The sequence below is a fragment of the Cnephaeus nilssonii genome (assembly GCF_951640355.1).
Source record: "Cnephaeus nilssonii genome assembly, chromosome: 16".
NCBI lineage: Eukaryota > Metazoa > Chordata > Mammalia > Chiroptera > Vespertilionidae > Cnephaeus > Cnephaeus nilssonii.
In genome coordinates, this window is record NC_137087.1 from 36666496 (window position 1) to 36678944 (window position 12449).

At 37.2% G+C, this 12449-nt stretch overlaps 1 protein-coding gene across 8 annotated transcripts in view; it reads left to right on the forward strand.

Moving 5' to 3' along the window:
* The window catches only part of KIF20B (kinesin family member 20B), a 68408-nt gene that overhangs the window by 13340 nt on the left and 42619 nt on the right, over nucleotides 1-12449 (forward strand). For all 8 annotated transcript variants that reach the window (XM_079793150.1, XM_079793147.1, XM_079793146.1 and 5 more), the window contains exons 8-16: nucleotides 1996-2032; nucleotides 2476-2700; nucleotides 4086-4197; nucleotides 5041-5112; nucleotides 6652-6798; nucleotides 7640-7802; nucleotides 8353-8640; nucleotides 10972-11111; nucleotides 11601-11739. In XM_079793150.1, coding sequence (XP_079649276.1) covers nucleotides 1996-2032; nucleotides 2476-2700; nucleotides 4086-4197; nucleotides 5041-5112; nucleotides 6652-6798; nucleotides 7640-7802; nucleotides 8353-8640; nucleotides 10972-11111; nucleotides 11601-11739 — 1323 coding nt within the window. The remainder of the gene's footprint in view (nucleotides 1-1995; nucleotides 2033-2475; nucleotides 2701-4085; nucleotides 4198-5040; nucleotides 5113-6651; nucleotides 6799-7639; nucleotides 7803-8352; nucleotides 8641-10971; nucleotides 11112-11600; nucleotides 11740-12449) is intronic.

The window sequence follows — 12449 nt, forward strand, 5'->3', positions numbered from 1 at the left end:
TCTTGTATTAATTATTTTATTATTTATTTGTATTACAATGTTAAACTTACTTTGCCCATCCATATATATAGCATATACACTGAGTGGCCAGATTATTATGATCTCTGAACGCATAATAATCTGGCCACTCAGTGTATATCCTATATAATAAAAGGCTAATATGCAAATTGTCCCCTCGACCAGGAGTTCGACCAGCAGGCAGGCCAGCCAACCGCCCATGTCCCCTCCCCCTGGCCAGGCTGGCTGGACCCACCCATGCACGAATTCATGCACCGTGCCTCTAATATATATATATATATATATGTATACACTGAGTGGCCAGATTATTATGCGTTCAGAGATCATAATAATCTGGCTACTCAGTGTGTGTGTGTGTGTGTGTGTGTGTGCATACACACAAAAATACAGTCATATATATGGTTGTGTATATCTTTATAGGAAGGATATAGTCTTGTTTAAACAAAAATGAGATTTTACTATAGATACTTTGTATGACTTGTTCATTTAATGCATTTTAAGTCTCTGACTATCTTAATTCATGTGTCTCTTACCTATTAGGTTATGTTTTGATCTCTTTTATTTTTTGTCTATTTCCCCTCTGCCTTCTGAATTTTATGTTTTCAGACATTTATCTTATTACGATTATTAAAAATTACTGATAGTTTTTATAAATATTATCAAAATATGGTGGGGATTTTCTTTTTTGAGATATTTAGAAATCAGGGTTTCAAGGTAGTAAAAAGTTGTTGATTAGTGGAATTCAGAGTTCATGATGATGGTCTGTGAAAGTAAAATAGTATTTTAACAGAAGTCATGGAGATTGTTAGAAATTTCATAGATAAGAGAGAAAATTAGTCATCCATAGTGAAAAAATTTTTCCTAATTATTTCTTTCTTTTAAATTTTATTTTATTGTTTAAAGTATTACAAATAGTACATATGTCTCCTTTTTCCCCCCTTGACTAAGTTATTTCTATTTAAAACAAAATAGGATTTTGCCTATGAAATTAAAAATGTTTAAAAAATGAGCTACTTTCACATACTGATTATAAAGTGTGTTTCTAGAAAGCAATTTGGCAATACTGTTAAGAGTGAGAACTTAAAATTTTTTTTATTACTTCTACCAATTAAGACTTAGGTATATACCTAAGGAAGTGATTAGCATAAAGAAGGAAAAAAATTAAGATGTCTTGTTATTTTTAATGACAAAGCTTTATAAGTAGTCTAAATGTTCAATAATAGAATAATTAAGTCATAAAACATTCAGTTTTGTGGCCACCAAATGTTTACAAATAAATTTAAGTATAGAGATAAAAAGCTTACAATGTAATAAGTATGGAGAAAAGAATAGATGGGAATATATTGAAATATTAAGAGTAATTGCCTCTGAGTGGCAGGGATTATATATGATGATGTTTGTTTGTTTTTTAAATACTCATATGTAGTTTCCCAGATTTCCTTTGTGAGAATGTATTATTTAACTAGGAAATAAGTACCTGGCCAGCGTGGTCTAGTGGTTGAGTGTTGACCTATGAACCAGGAGGTCATGGTTCAGTTCCCGTCAGGACATGTGGCTGGGTTGTGGGCTCAATTCCCAGGGTGGGGCGTGCAGGAGGCAGGTGATCAGTGATTCTCTCTTATCACTGATGTTTCTATCTCTCTCTCCCTCTCCCTTCCTCTCTGAAGTCAATAAAAATGTATTAATAAAACAACAGCAAAAAAAAAAAAAAACTAGGAAAAAAGTTAATAGGCAGTTGGAGTGTTGTCCTGATATGCCAAGGTTTCGGGTTTGATCTCTGGTTAGGGCACATACAAGAAGCAATCAATGAATGCATAAATTTCTCTTTCTCTCAAATCAATAAAAAAATATTAATAGAGGTCATTGAGTAGATGAAAGGTGATTTGGTTGTTGACTTCTTTGGATAGGTAATATATTGGTTATTTAATCTTAGCTAAAAATGTTTTTTTAACTTCTAAAAATATCTTTCTTTTTTAGGTTGTTATGCAAAATGATAGTTATGATACTCTTTATGGTAAGGTTTCTTTTCTCACTTTTAAAATGATTACATTGCAAAGATTTTAATTTTTGAAAAACTTATTTAATTCTTCAGTGACACAATAATACTTGGAAACTGGTACACAGCTATATGAAATGTCATTTACTATAAAGTTTATTTGGATTTAATATCACAGATACCCCATTTCACTGTTTGTGACTTTCATGTCGAATTTAAATGTCCTGTACATTTAATTTCAGTTTAGTTCATTGGTATAGTTTCAAAAAGAAAAGGGGAAGCCAAACTTTGGTTAATACAAATATTAGTTACATCTGCTTTGATCCAAAACTTATTTAACATTGCTGGTCAAAAGATTTAAGGTACTTAGTTTTTGAAGTGTAGGAGTCTTGATCTATTCTGTTGTCTCATTTTTAGTCAATTGCTTAATTTTGTGATTATCCTTTTTTTATTTTTTATAGGAAGTTTAACAAACTCTTTGAATATCCCAGAGTTTGAAGAATCTTTGAAAGATTATGAACAAGCTAGCTTCAATATGGATAATATAAAATTTTCTCTGTGGGTTTCTTTCTTTGAGATTTATAATGAGTATATTTATGACTTGTTTGTTCCTGTGTCATCCAAGTTTCAGAAGAGAAAGATGCTACGCCTTTCCCAAGATGTAAAGGGCTATTCTTTTATAAAAGGTATACTAATGGGTACTTTTTATTTTATTATTCTGAAGTTCCTTTTTAGGCTTTGTTATTAATTGTATGAAAGCAAACTGGAAATTGAAAAATTTATTACCAGTTATTAACATCGAGATAATAAGGGAAGTTTGTGGCTCTGCAAGTATGTTTTGGTATGCTAATTAAACCTGAATACAAAGGGGTTTATTTTAGTAAGTATAGTGTTTGAGTATCATTGATTGAATTTTGAAAAATGGGAAAAGCTATTGATACTCACATTATTCTGTTATTTGTAATAGTGTCCAAACTTTGGGGATTCGGAAATGTTTTTGTTTTTCTACAGTGATACCTTTCCAACCTTTTAAACCACTACTCACAGTGGGAGATGCATACATATTAATAAAATATGTATACGGTATATATTTACAACTCAGAAGTTTTATTATACTTATCCTTACTATAGGAATGCACTTTGATATTTTCTATATCCTACTTCCATTTTTATAAAATACTGGTTATGACTATAAATAAATTTGATTTTATGATTCACTAATGAGTTATAACACAGCTAGGTAGTCTTGTAGGTTTAATATGTACTGTGTTTTTTCTTTTTTCTTTTCCCTGGATGTCTAATTCTAAGGAATCTTACCCGTTTTATTTATTTATTTATTAATTTATATATATATTTTTATTGATTTCAGAGAGGAAGGGAGAAGGGAGAGAGAGATAGAAACACATGATGAGATAGAATCATTGATCGCTGCCTCCTGCATGCCCTGCACTGGGGATCAAACCAGCAACCGGGGCATGTACCATGACCTCCTGGTTTCTAGGTCAACGCTCAAGCACTGAGCCAGGCTGGCCTGGCTTTTTCCTGTTTTTTAATTTTCCCTTTGGGTGACTTTGTAAAATAACATTTACTTTGTGTGTTTGTATAACTTAAATACTGGAAAGTTATTTAAATATCCTTTCTTTATATACCTCTTTTATAATAGAATATGAAATAGCTGAGTTGATTCCACATAGGGCATGTTATTAAAAGAAAGATTTCATTATATGTCTTGGGAAAAGACATTACAAATCTTCAATGAGATTACATTGTACAACAAATACTGGGTTTTTATTAATTGACTAGAGGGAGGCCCAGTGCATGAAATTCATGCATGAGTAGGGTCCCTAGGCCTGGCCAGTGACCAGGACCGATTGGTGCCTTCCGGGTGCTGGCTGGGTCCTCCCTTCCCCAGCTTCTGGCCGGGGCCTTCCTTCATTCTCTGCCACCCCTTGGTGGTCAGCACATGTCATAGCAAGCAATTGGTCTTCTGGTCAAACTCCCATGGGGACAATTTGCATATTAGGCTTTTATATATGTAGATATAGATATTTGTCCTATTTATTTTTTAAAGATCTACAATGGATTCAAGTCTCTGATTCCAAAGAAGCGTATAGACTTTTAAAACTAGGAATAAAGCACCAGAGTGTTGCCTTCACAAAAATGAACAATGCTTCTAGTAGGAGGTAAGGAGTAAATCCTATGGTGTAAGCCTGAGGCACCGAGGTTATTCTGTGCTAATGTAAATGCAACTAACTTAAGTTTAAAGTGGGCAGTAGGTTTTCTGATATGTTAAATGAGTTCATAGGCATAAAAACTGTAAACTAAAGAGTGCTAAACATATAAGATTATCAGGACTATTTCTTATTTTGACAAAGTATTTACTATATTTTTACTCTTTCTTTATATGATTAAGCTTAATATGTTAAGAGTTGCCTATAATGGAGGACTTTGTGTCCATTTAACCCATGAACACAAACATATTGTTAAGAGAGAATCTCAAGGGATTAAAAATATGATATTTTGATGGGAGGAATTGGAGGGTGAGAGACAAAAGGAAATACTTTTAAGTAATGAGACATTTAAAACAGGTCTTTTCTTAAGTGTAAAAGAGTCTTGACCCCTTCCAGATAAGCCCATATTTAGGCCAAATATATGCTTTGCTTTAGGTATATACTTAAAGAAGATTAGCTGTACGTAATACTACTTTAACTAATAATATGATCTTTGTAAGAAAATTGAGACTTTATTATAAATGATTACATCAGCAGAAGTTGGAATGTTAAGAGGAGCAGGTTCAAGGGATTTGGAGCTAAATGAAAAGTGAGATATTTGGTTTTAGACACAGGTATATAAGTGGCAGTGGAACACTGGATTAAAATACCAGGCAGCTATTTGGGAAATGCAATGCTAGAGGTATGGCTAGTATTAGGGTATAAGTAGATGTTGATTTAGATGCTTGTGTCTCCTATTCAGAATGCAGAAATTAAAATGGAACATAACATTTGATCTTTGTATATTTCTTTTAGTCACAGCATATTCACTATTAGAATATTGCAGATTGAAGATTCTGAAACGCCTCGTGTATTGCGAGTCAGTGAGTAAGTTGAGCATTCTTGAAATTGTAATTATACTAGTATATATATATATATATATATATATATATATATATACATATATTTAAGTTATCTTTTATTGATTTCATAGAGGAAGGGAGAGGGAGAAAGAGGTAGAAACATCAATGATGAGAATCATTGATCCGCTGCCTCCTGCATGGCCCCACTAAGGATCCATTCCTCAACCCCAGCATGTGCCCTTGCCAGAATCAAACTTGGGACCCTTCAATCCATAGGCTGATACTCTATCCACTGAGCAAAACCAGCTAGGGCTGTAATTATTTTTAACTAGAGGCCCAGTGCATGATTTAATCATGCACCTGGTGCACCAGCGGGCTGTCCGCTGGTGCCCCAGGCCTTCCGAAAGCCTCCGGCGCTGCGGAGGCTTTCGAAAGGCCTTGCGCCGGAGCAGACAGGCGGCCAGGTCCCCCGCTTTGGCCTTTGATCGCGGGGGACCTGTCCGGCTGGCTGTCCGCCGGCGCCCCAGGCCTTCCGAAAGCCTCCGGCGCTGCGGAGGCTTTCGAAAGGCCTTGCGCCGGAGCAGACAGGCGGCCAGGTCCCCCCGCTTTGGCCTTTGATCGCGGGGGACCTGTCCGGCTGGCTGTCCGCCGGCGCCCCAGGCCTTCCGAAAGCCTCCGGCGCTGCGGAGGCTTTCGAAAGGCCTTGCGCCGGAGCAGACAGGCGGCCAGGTCCCCCGCTTTGGCCTTTGATCGCGGGGGACCTGTCCGGCTGGCTGTCCGCAGGCGCCCCAGGCCTTCCGAAAGCCTCCGGCGCTGCGGAGGCTTTCGAAAGGCCTTGCGCCGGAGCAGACAGGCGGCCAGGTCCCCCCGCTTTGGCCTTTGATCGCGGGGGACCTGTCCGGCTGGCTGTCCGCCGGCGCCCCAGGCCTTCCGAAAGCCTCCGGCGCTGCGGAGGCTTTCGAAAGGCCTTGCGCCGGAGCAGACAGGCGGCCAGGTCCCCCGCTTTGGCCTTTGATCGCGGGGGACCTGTCCGGCTGGCTGTCCGCCGGCGCCCCAGGCCTTCCGAAAGCCTCCGGCGCTGCGGAGGCTTTCGAAAGGCCTTGCGCCGGAGCAGACAGGCGGCCAGGTCCCCCCGCTTTGGCCTTTGATCGCGGGGGACCTGTCCGGCTGTCCGCAGGCGCCCCAGGCCTTCCGAAAGCCTCCGGCGCTGCGGAGGCTTTCGAAAGGCCTTGCGCCGGAGCAGACAGGCGGCCAGGTCCCCCGCTTTGGCCTTTGATCGCGGGGGACCTGTCCGGCTGGCTGTCCGCAGGCGCCCCAGGCCTTCCGAAAGCCTCCGGCAGCCATGGTACAGACGCTGAGCTCGCGGCGCCAGAGGCGCCGTGAGCTCAGCGTCCTTCTGGCCCAATCAGCTACCCCGGCCACCCTGAGTCCCGCCCCCTGCGCCTCCTGCTGGCCCAATCGTGGGCGTAGCGGAGTGATGGTAATTTACATATTACCATTTTATTATGTAGGATTGTTTTGTTTTGAAGAACTTTTAAAGTTTATTTTGTTTGTGTTTATTCAGATTGTCTTTATGTGATCTTGCTGGTTCAGAACGAAGCATGAAGACCCAGAATGAAGGTGAAAGGTTGAGAGAGACTGGGAACATCAACACGTCTTTATTGACTCTGGGAAAGTGTATTAATGTTTTGAAGAACAGTGAAAAGTCAAAGTAAGTGTTGCTGAAAGTGTTATATTTAAACTTTCAACTTCACTAGTTTTGGTAAGTTGTTTTTAACCTGTATGACTACATATAGATTATGATTAAAATACTCAGAGATTGCCCTGGCCTGTGTGGCTCCATTGGTTGGAGCATTGTCCTGTGCACTAAAAGGATGGTGGGTCGGATCACCGTCCCGGCATATGCCCAGGTTGTGGGTTGGATAGCTGGTTGAGGTGTGTGCGGGAGATGGCTGACCGATGTTTCTCTCTCACATCATTTCTCTCCTCTCTAATATAAAAAAATAAAATACTTGGAGATCTTGGGTTAAAAAAAATTACAGAAATAAAAAAGCATCAATTCATGCCAGTGACTCTTCACGTAACCACAATTTTTTTCATAGTAAATATGTATCAGTAGACACTTTGCACAGTAGGCTTCTCTAAAATCACTTTATTCTTACTAGTGCATTGTATTCTTCTAGATGTGATAGATTTCTGCATTAATTAACCTTTTAGGCTGAGTAACTCTAAATCAGCCTTCATTATTTTGATCTAATCAAGGTATTTCATGGCATATATTGTAGAATTGCTCTATACTAAAGAACACAATCCAATGTTGTATGGTTTTTTGTTTTTTAACATTTTACCCTAATGGGTTGTTATGAGTAGTAGTAGTATTAGTAGTAATTTAAAGAAAACAACATAAACAGAAAATGTTACAGATAGAACTAATTACTAGCCTAGAATTAAGTCCATTATAGTTAGGTTATCTATTTCTCTGTAAAAGTGATCAGCATCCTGATTTAATGGGATTTGCTTTAACTTCAAATTATTTGAATTTTTTTCCATAGGTTTCAACAGCATGTGCCTTTCCGGGAAAGTAAACTGACCCACTATTTTCAAAGTTTTTTTCATGGTAAAGGGAAAATATGTATGATTGTCAACATCAGCCAGTGTTGTTTTGCCTATGATGAAACACTCAATGTGTTGAAGTTCTCAGCCATCGCACAAAAAGTAAATATATTCAAACTTCTATAGAATCTATTAAACCTCTTAATAGAATATTAATGATTTTTTCCTTAGGCTATATAATTATTTTGCACTTATAACTGTAAACCTAAGAAATAATTGAAAATTAAAAATGTAAATGTTTGACCAAGTAAGAGGATGTGGGTAAAATAAAGAAGTACTAAGTCCTGCTAGGATTAAAATGGCCTCAATAGTAAGTTAATTTAATCATAGGCACCTTTTTCAGAATATGAGTACTATTCTTGCAATGAATTGTCAGCTTTTCCATTCTGTTTCATTTAGTGATTAATTGGGAAGCTCCCTGCTAGGAATAGTACTAACAACCTAGTAAATTTACTTATAGTGTATATGTGTAATTAGCTTTTTTGTTATCAGAATGTTCATTTAAGGATGCTAATTCCTTCTTAAATATTTATTTGTGTAGGTCTTATTTTAAACACTCTAGTTGTCATTTGACTTAATATTTATAAAATTATTTTTTAGTGGATGGCTTTTGCCTTTTCTGTTTTAAATGTGACATTGGATATTTTAACAGGTTTGTGTTCCAGACACTTTAAATTCCTCTCAGGAGAAAACACTTGGACCTGTCAGATCTTCTCAAGATATGCCATCAGACAATAATTCAGATAATAAAATATTAAATGTAAAAAGATCTACGATTTCTTGGGAAAGTAGTCTGGAAGATCTGGTGGAAGATGAAGATTTGGTTGAGGATCTAGAAGTAGCTGAAGAAAACAAAAATGTGGAGACTGAACTTACTGATGAAGATCTAGATAAAACATTAGAGGAAGACAAGGCTTTCATTAACCATGAAGAGAAGAGAGTATGTATTAAGAACTTATACTTCTAAGCTTGGCTTATTATTCTGAAGTTAGGGTCAACAATACTTAAGGCTCCTTCTCTCCTAATTTTTTTCAGTAGCACACTAAATTTTTTATATCGCAACTTTATATTTTGAAAAATTTCAAACCTACAAGACTAGTACAATGAATACCCATTTACACTTTACCTAGATTTGCCATTTGTTAACATTTTATTATATTTACTTTAGTTCTTTTTCTAAGAGTATTTGGATGCACGTTATTTTTTTCTGTAGCATTTGAAAGCAAGATTCAGACATAATGATACCTTATATATACTTCAGCATATATTTCTTAAGAACATGGATATTTTTCTTATGATGACAGACCGTTTTCATACCTAAGCAGTTTAATACTGCTATAATACTGTAATCAATTTTTTATACTGTCCATGTTGAGATTTCTTCAGTGGTTTCCAATATGTCTTTTATAGCCACTTTGTATTTTTAATTATTCTAATATAATATAGTATAGATACTTTTAAAAAGTTGAGCCCAATTTAGAATACCCCCAATCTGGATTTGTCGGATTATTTCCTTGTGATCCAGGTTTGACACTTTGGGCAAGCCTATTATATAGGTGAAGTTGTGAAATTCCCATTGCATCACACCAGGAGACATGTGATGTGTGATTTCCCCATTCCTGGTGATGCTAATTTTTTTTATTTTTTTTTTTAGCACATTTTTATTGATTTCAGAGAGGAAGGGAGAGGGAGAAAGAGAGAGAAACATCAATGATGAGGGAGAATCATTGATCAGCTGCCTCCTGCACGCCACCTATTGGGGATGGAGCCCATATCCCAGGCATATGACCTTCACTAGAATTGAACCTGGGACCCTTCAGTCAGCAGGCCGACACTAGCCACTGAGCCAAACCACTTAGGGCATGATGCTAAGTTTTGCTCACTTGGTTAAGGTACTGTGTTTCAGATCTTTCTCTTCATTGTAGAAGCATGTCATCTGTGACATGCACATGTTGAGACCGTGTACATATCTTGTTCCCCAGTATATTTTTACGCAATGATTTTAGCGTACTCCTTCAAACTTCTACTTTGCAGTCTTAAGTACAGATGCTCAAAATGTCTACCTAGTATCAATTGTTCTATTCAAAAACCTGAATTACTTGATTCTTTTATATTTATGGTAAATAAGGTTTAATAGCCTCTGTCCAAATACAGTAACCTTGTGTTTATGGGTGTGCTTTAATGGTGTTAACACATCTCACAATCATAGTACTTTTTTGGGCTGTAGAAGTCTAAGTAGATGGACAATATAATGGGTTAAATACTCATTTTAATAATTTACTTCAGTGTCCTTGAAAGTCATCCTTGCACCTATTTTGGAATTGAGAATGAAGACTGCAGATGCTACTGATTCCAATTTTTCTGGTCACTATGTGATTGGACCTCACTTGCCTTGGGTTTCTGTAATGTAGTGTTTCCCTGTGATAAAAGAAGCCATTAATAGTCTTATTTTAGTTTGTAGTAATTTATTATTATTATTTTCAGAGAGAGGAAAGGAGAGAAGAGATAGAAACATCAATGATGAGAATCATTGATTGGCTGCCTCTTGCATGCCCTACATTGGGGATTGAGCCTGCAACCAGGCATGTTTCTAAAATTTGAAGCAGCACACTTGATTTTTCAAGTAATAAATCTCTTGAAAGAAATAATTTTCAGTGTGAATATGATCACCGCTAAAAGGATGCATAGTTATAATTAACTACATGAAAAGAGTTTTACTTTAAACACTTGGACAATATTTCTCTTGGGAGATATATATATATATTTATTTCAAAACACATTCTATTGATTTTTTACAGAGAGGAAGGGAAAGGGATGGAGAGTCAGAAACATCGATGAGAGAGAAACATTGATCAGCTGCCTCTGCACACCCCCTACTGGGGATGTGCCCACAACCAAGGTACATGCCCTTGACCGGAATCGAACCTGGGACCCTTCAGTCCGCAGGCTGATCCTCTATCCGCTAAGCCAAACTAGTTAGGGCTATATATTTTTTAAAATATATATTTTATTGATTTTTCACAGAGAGGAAGGGAGAGGGAGGGAGAGAGCGTCAGAAACATCGATGGGAGAGAAACATCGATCAGCCTCTTTCACACCCCCGACTGGGGACGTGCCCGCAACCAAGGTACATGCCCTCGACCGGAATTGAACCTGGGACCTTTCAGTCCACAGGCCGACGCTTTATCCACTGAGCCAAACCGGTTAGGGCTATATGTATATTTTTTTGGGGGATATATTTTATTAGAATTTTAATATTTATATGTTTTAGAAACTGTTGGACTTAATAGAAGACTTGAAAATAAAGCTAATAAATGAAAGGAAAGAAAAATTAACATTGGAATTTAGAATTCGTGAAGAAGTTACACAGGAGTTCACTCAATATTTGGCTCAACGGGAAGCTGACTTTAAGTAAGTTATTTCTTCCATGTCCTGGTAAAAACTGAGAATTTTATTCACTTGTTTAATTTTTTATTATTTTACTTATTTTATATTAGGTGGCTTCTGAATTCTCACCTTTTTTTTTTTTTTTTTTTTTTACAGAGAGGAAGGGAGAGGGATAGAGAGTTAGAAACATCGATGAGAGAGAAACATCGATCAGCTGCCTCCTACACACCCCCTACTGGGGATGTGCCCGCAACCAAGGTACATGCCCTTGACCGGAATCGAATCTGGGACCCTTGAGTCCGCAGGTCGACGCTCTATCCACTGAGCCAAACCAGTTAGGGCTGAATTCTCACCTTTTCTTTAGAGTTTTGAAAAATAGCTGATTCTGAATTATACATGAATAATTACTTAAATCTGATTTTAATTTATAATGTCTATAATCTTAGAAATTTGAAACCAAAGCACAAAGTAGGGCTTTTTGGTTTCTCAACGGAATTCATTTGTGTTATGCAGGGAAACGCTCCTTCAGGAACGAGAGATATCAGAAGAAAATGCTGAATGTCGTTTGGCTATCTTCAAGGATTTGGTTGGTAAAACTGACACTCAAGAAGAACCAGTAAATCAAGATTGTGCCATGAAAGTTGAAACCAAAGTATGTTAACTGAAGTATTTAAGTATTGAGGATTTTGGTACCAGGATTTAGTGTACCACATCAATGATGTGAAACATTAATATACTTTAGAATTAAAAACTTCCTGTATAGCTTTTTAAAATTAAGTATTCTTTGTTAGAAATATAAGGACACATAGTTTAACTATAGGTATTGGACTTGAAAATTTGTATCTCTGTTATATTTCATTTGGTGTTGCTTATAGGTAGGTAGGTTCCTTTTTGTCTGATTATGCGGTAACCCTCAGATTTGTCTTAAACTGAAAGAATTTTAAAGTTATACAGAGCCTAATGGTTCATTTACTTATTGCTCTGATTAAAACAAAAACATTTATCTATAAAAAGGATTGCTCTTGCTAGCCAGCCAACCATTTTCTACTATTTGAAGAAAACATTATTTTTTTTCTGCCATTTCCACTGAAGCTGAAATTGATTACATCCCTTTGGGTTTTTTTTTGGTTATTTTATTTTTTATTGATGATTTTAGAGACAAGAAGGAGGAGAGAGAAAAACATAGATCTGAGAGAGAAACATTGATCAGCTGCTTCACACGCCTGAGCTGAAATTGAACCCACCGTCTTTTGGTGTACGGGACGATGTTCCAACCCAGCCACCCAGCCAGGGCTTGTTTTATTTAATTACTCAATTGGGGGCTTGTGTTCATGATGTCCAGGCTTTTGCTGTCAAAGCAGC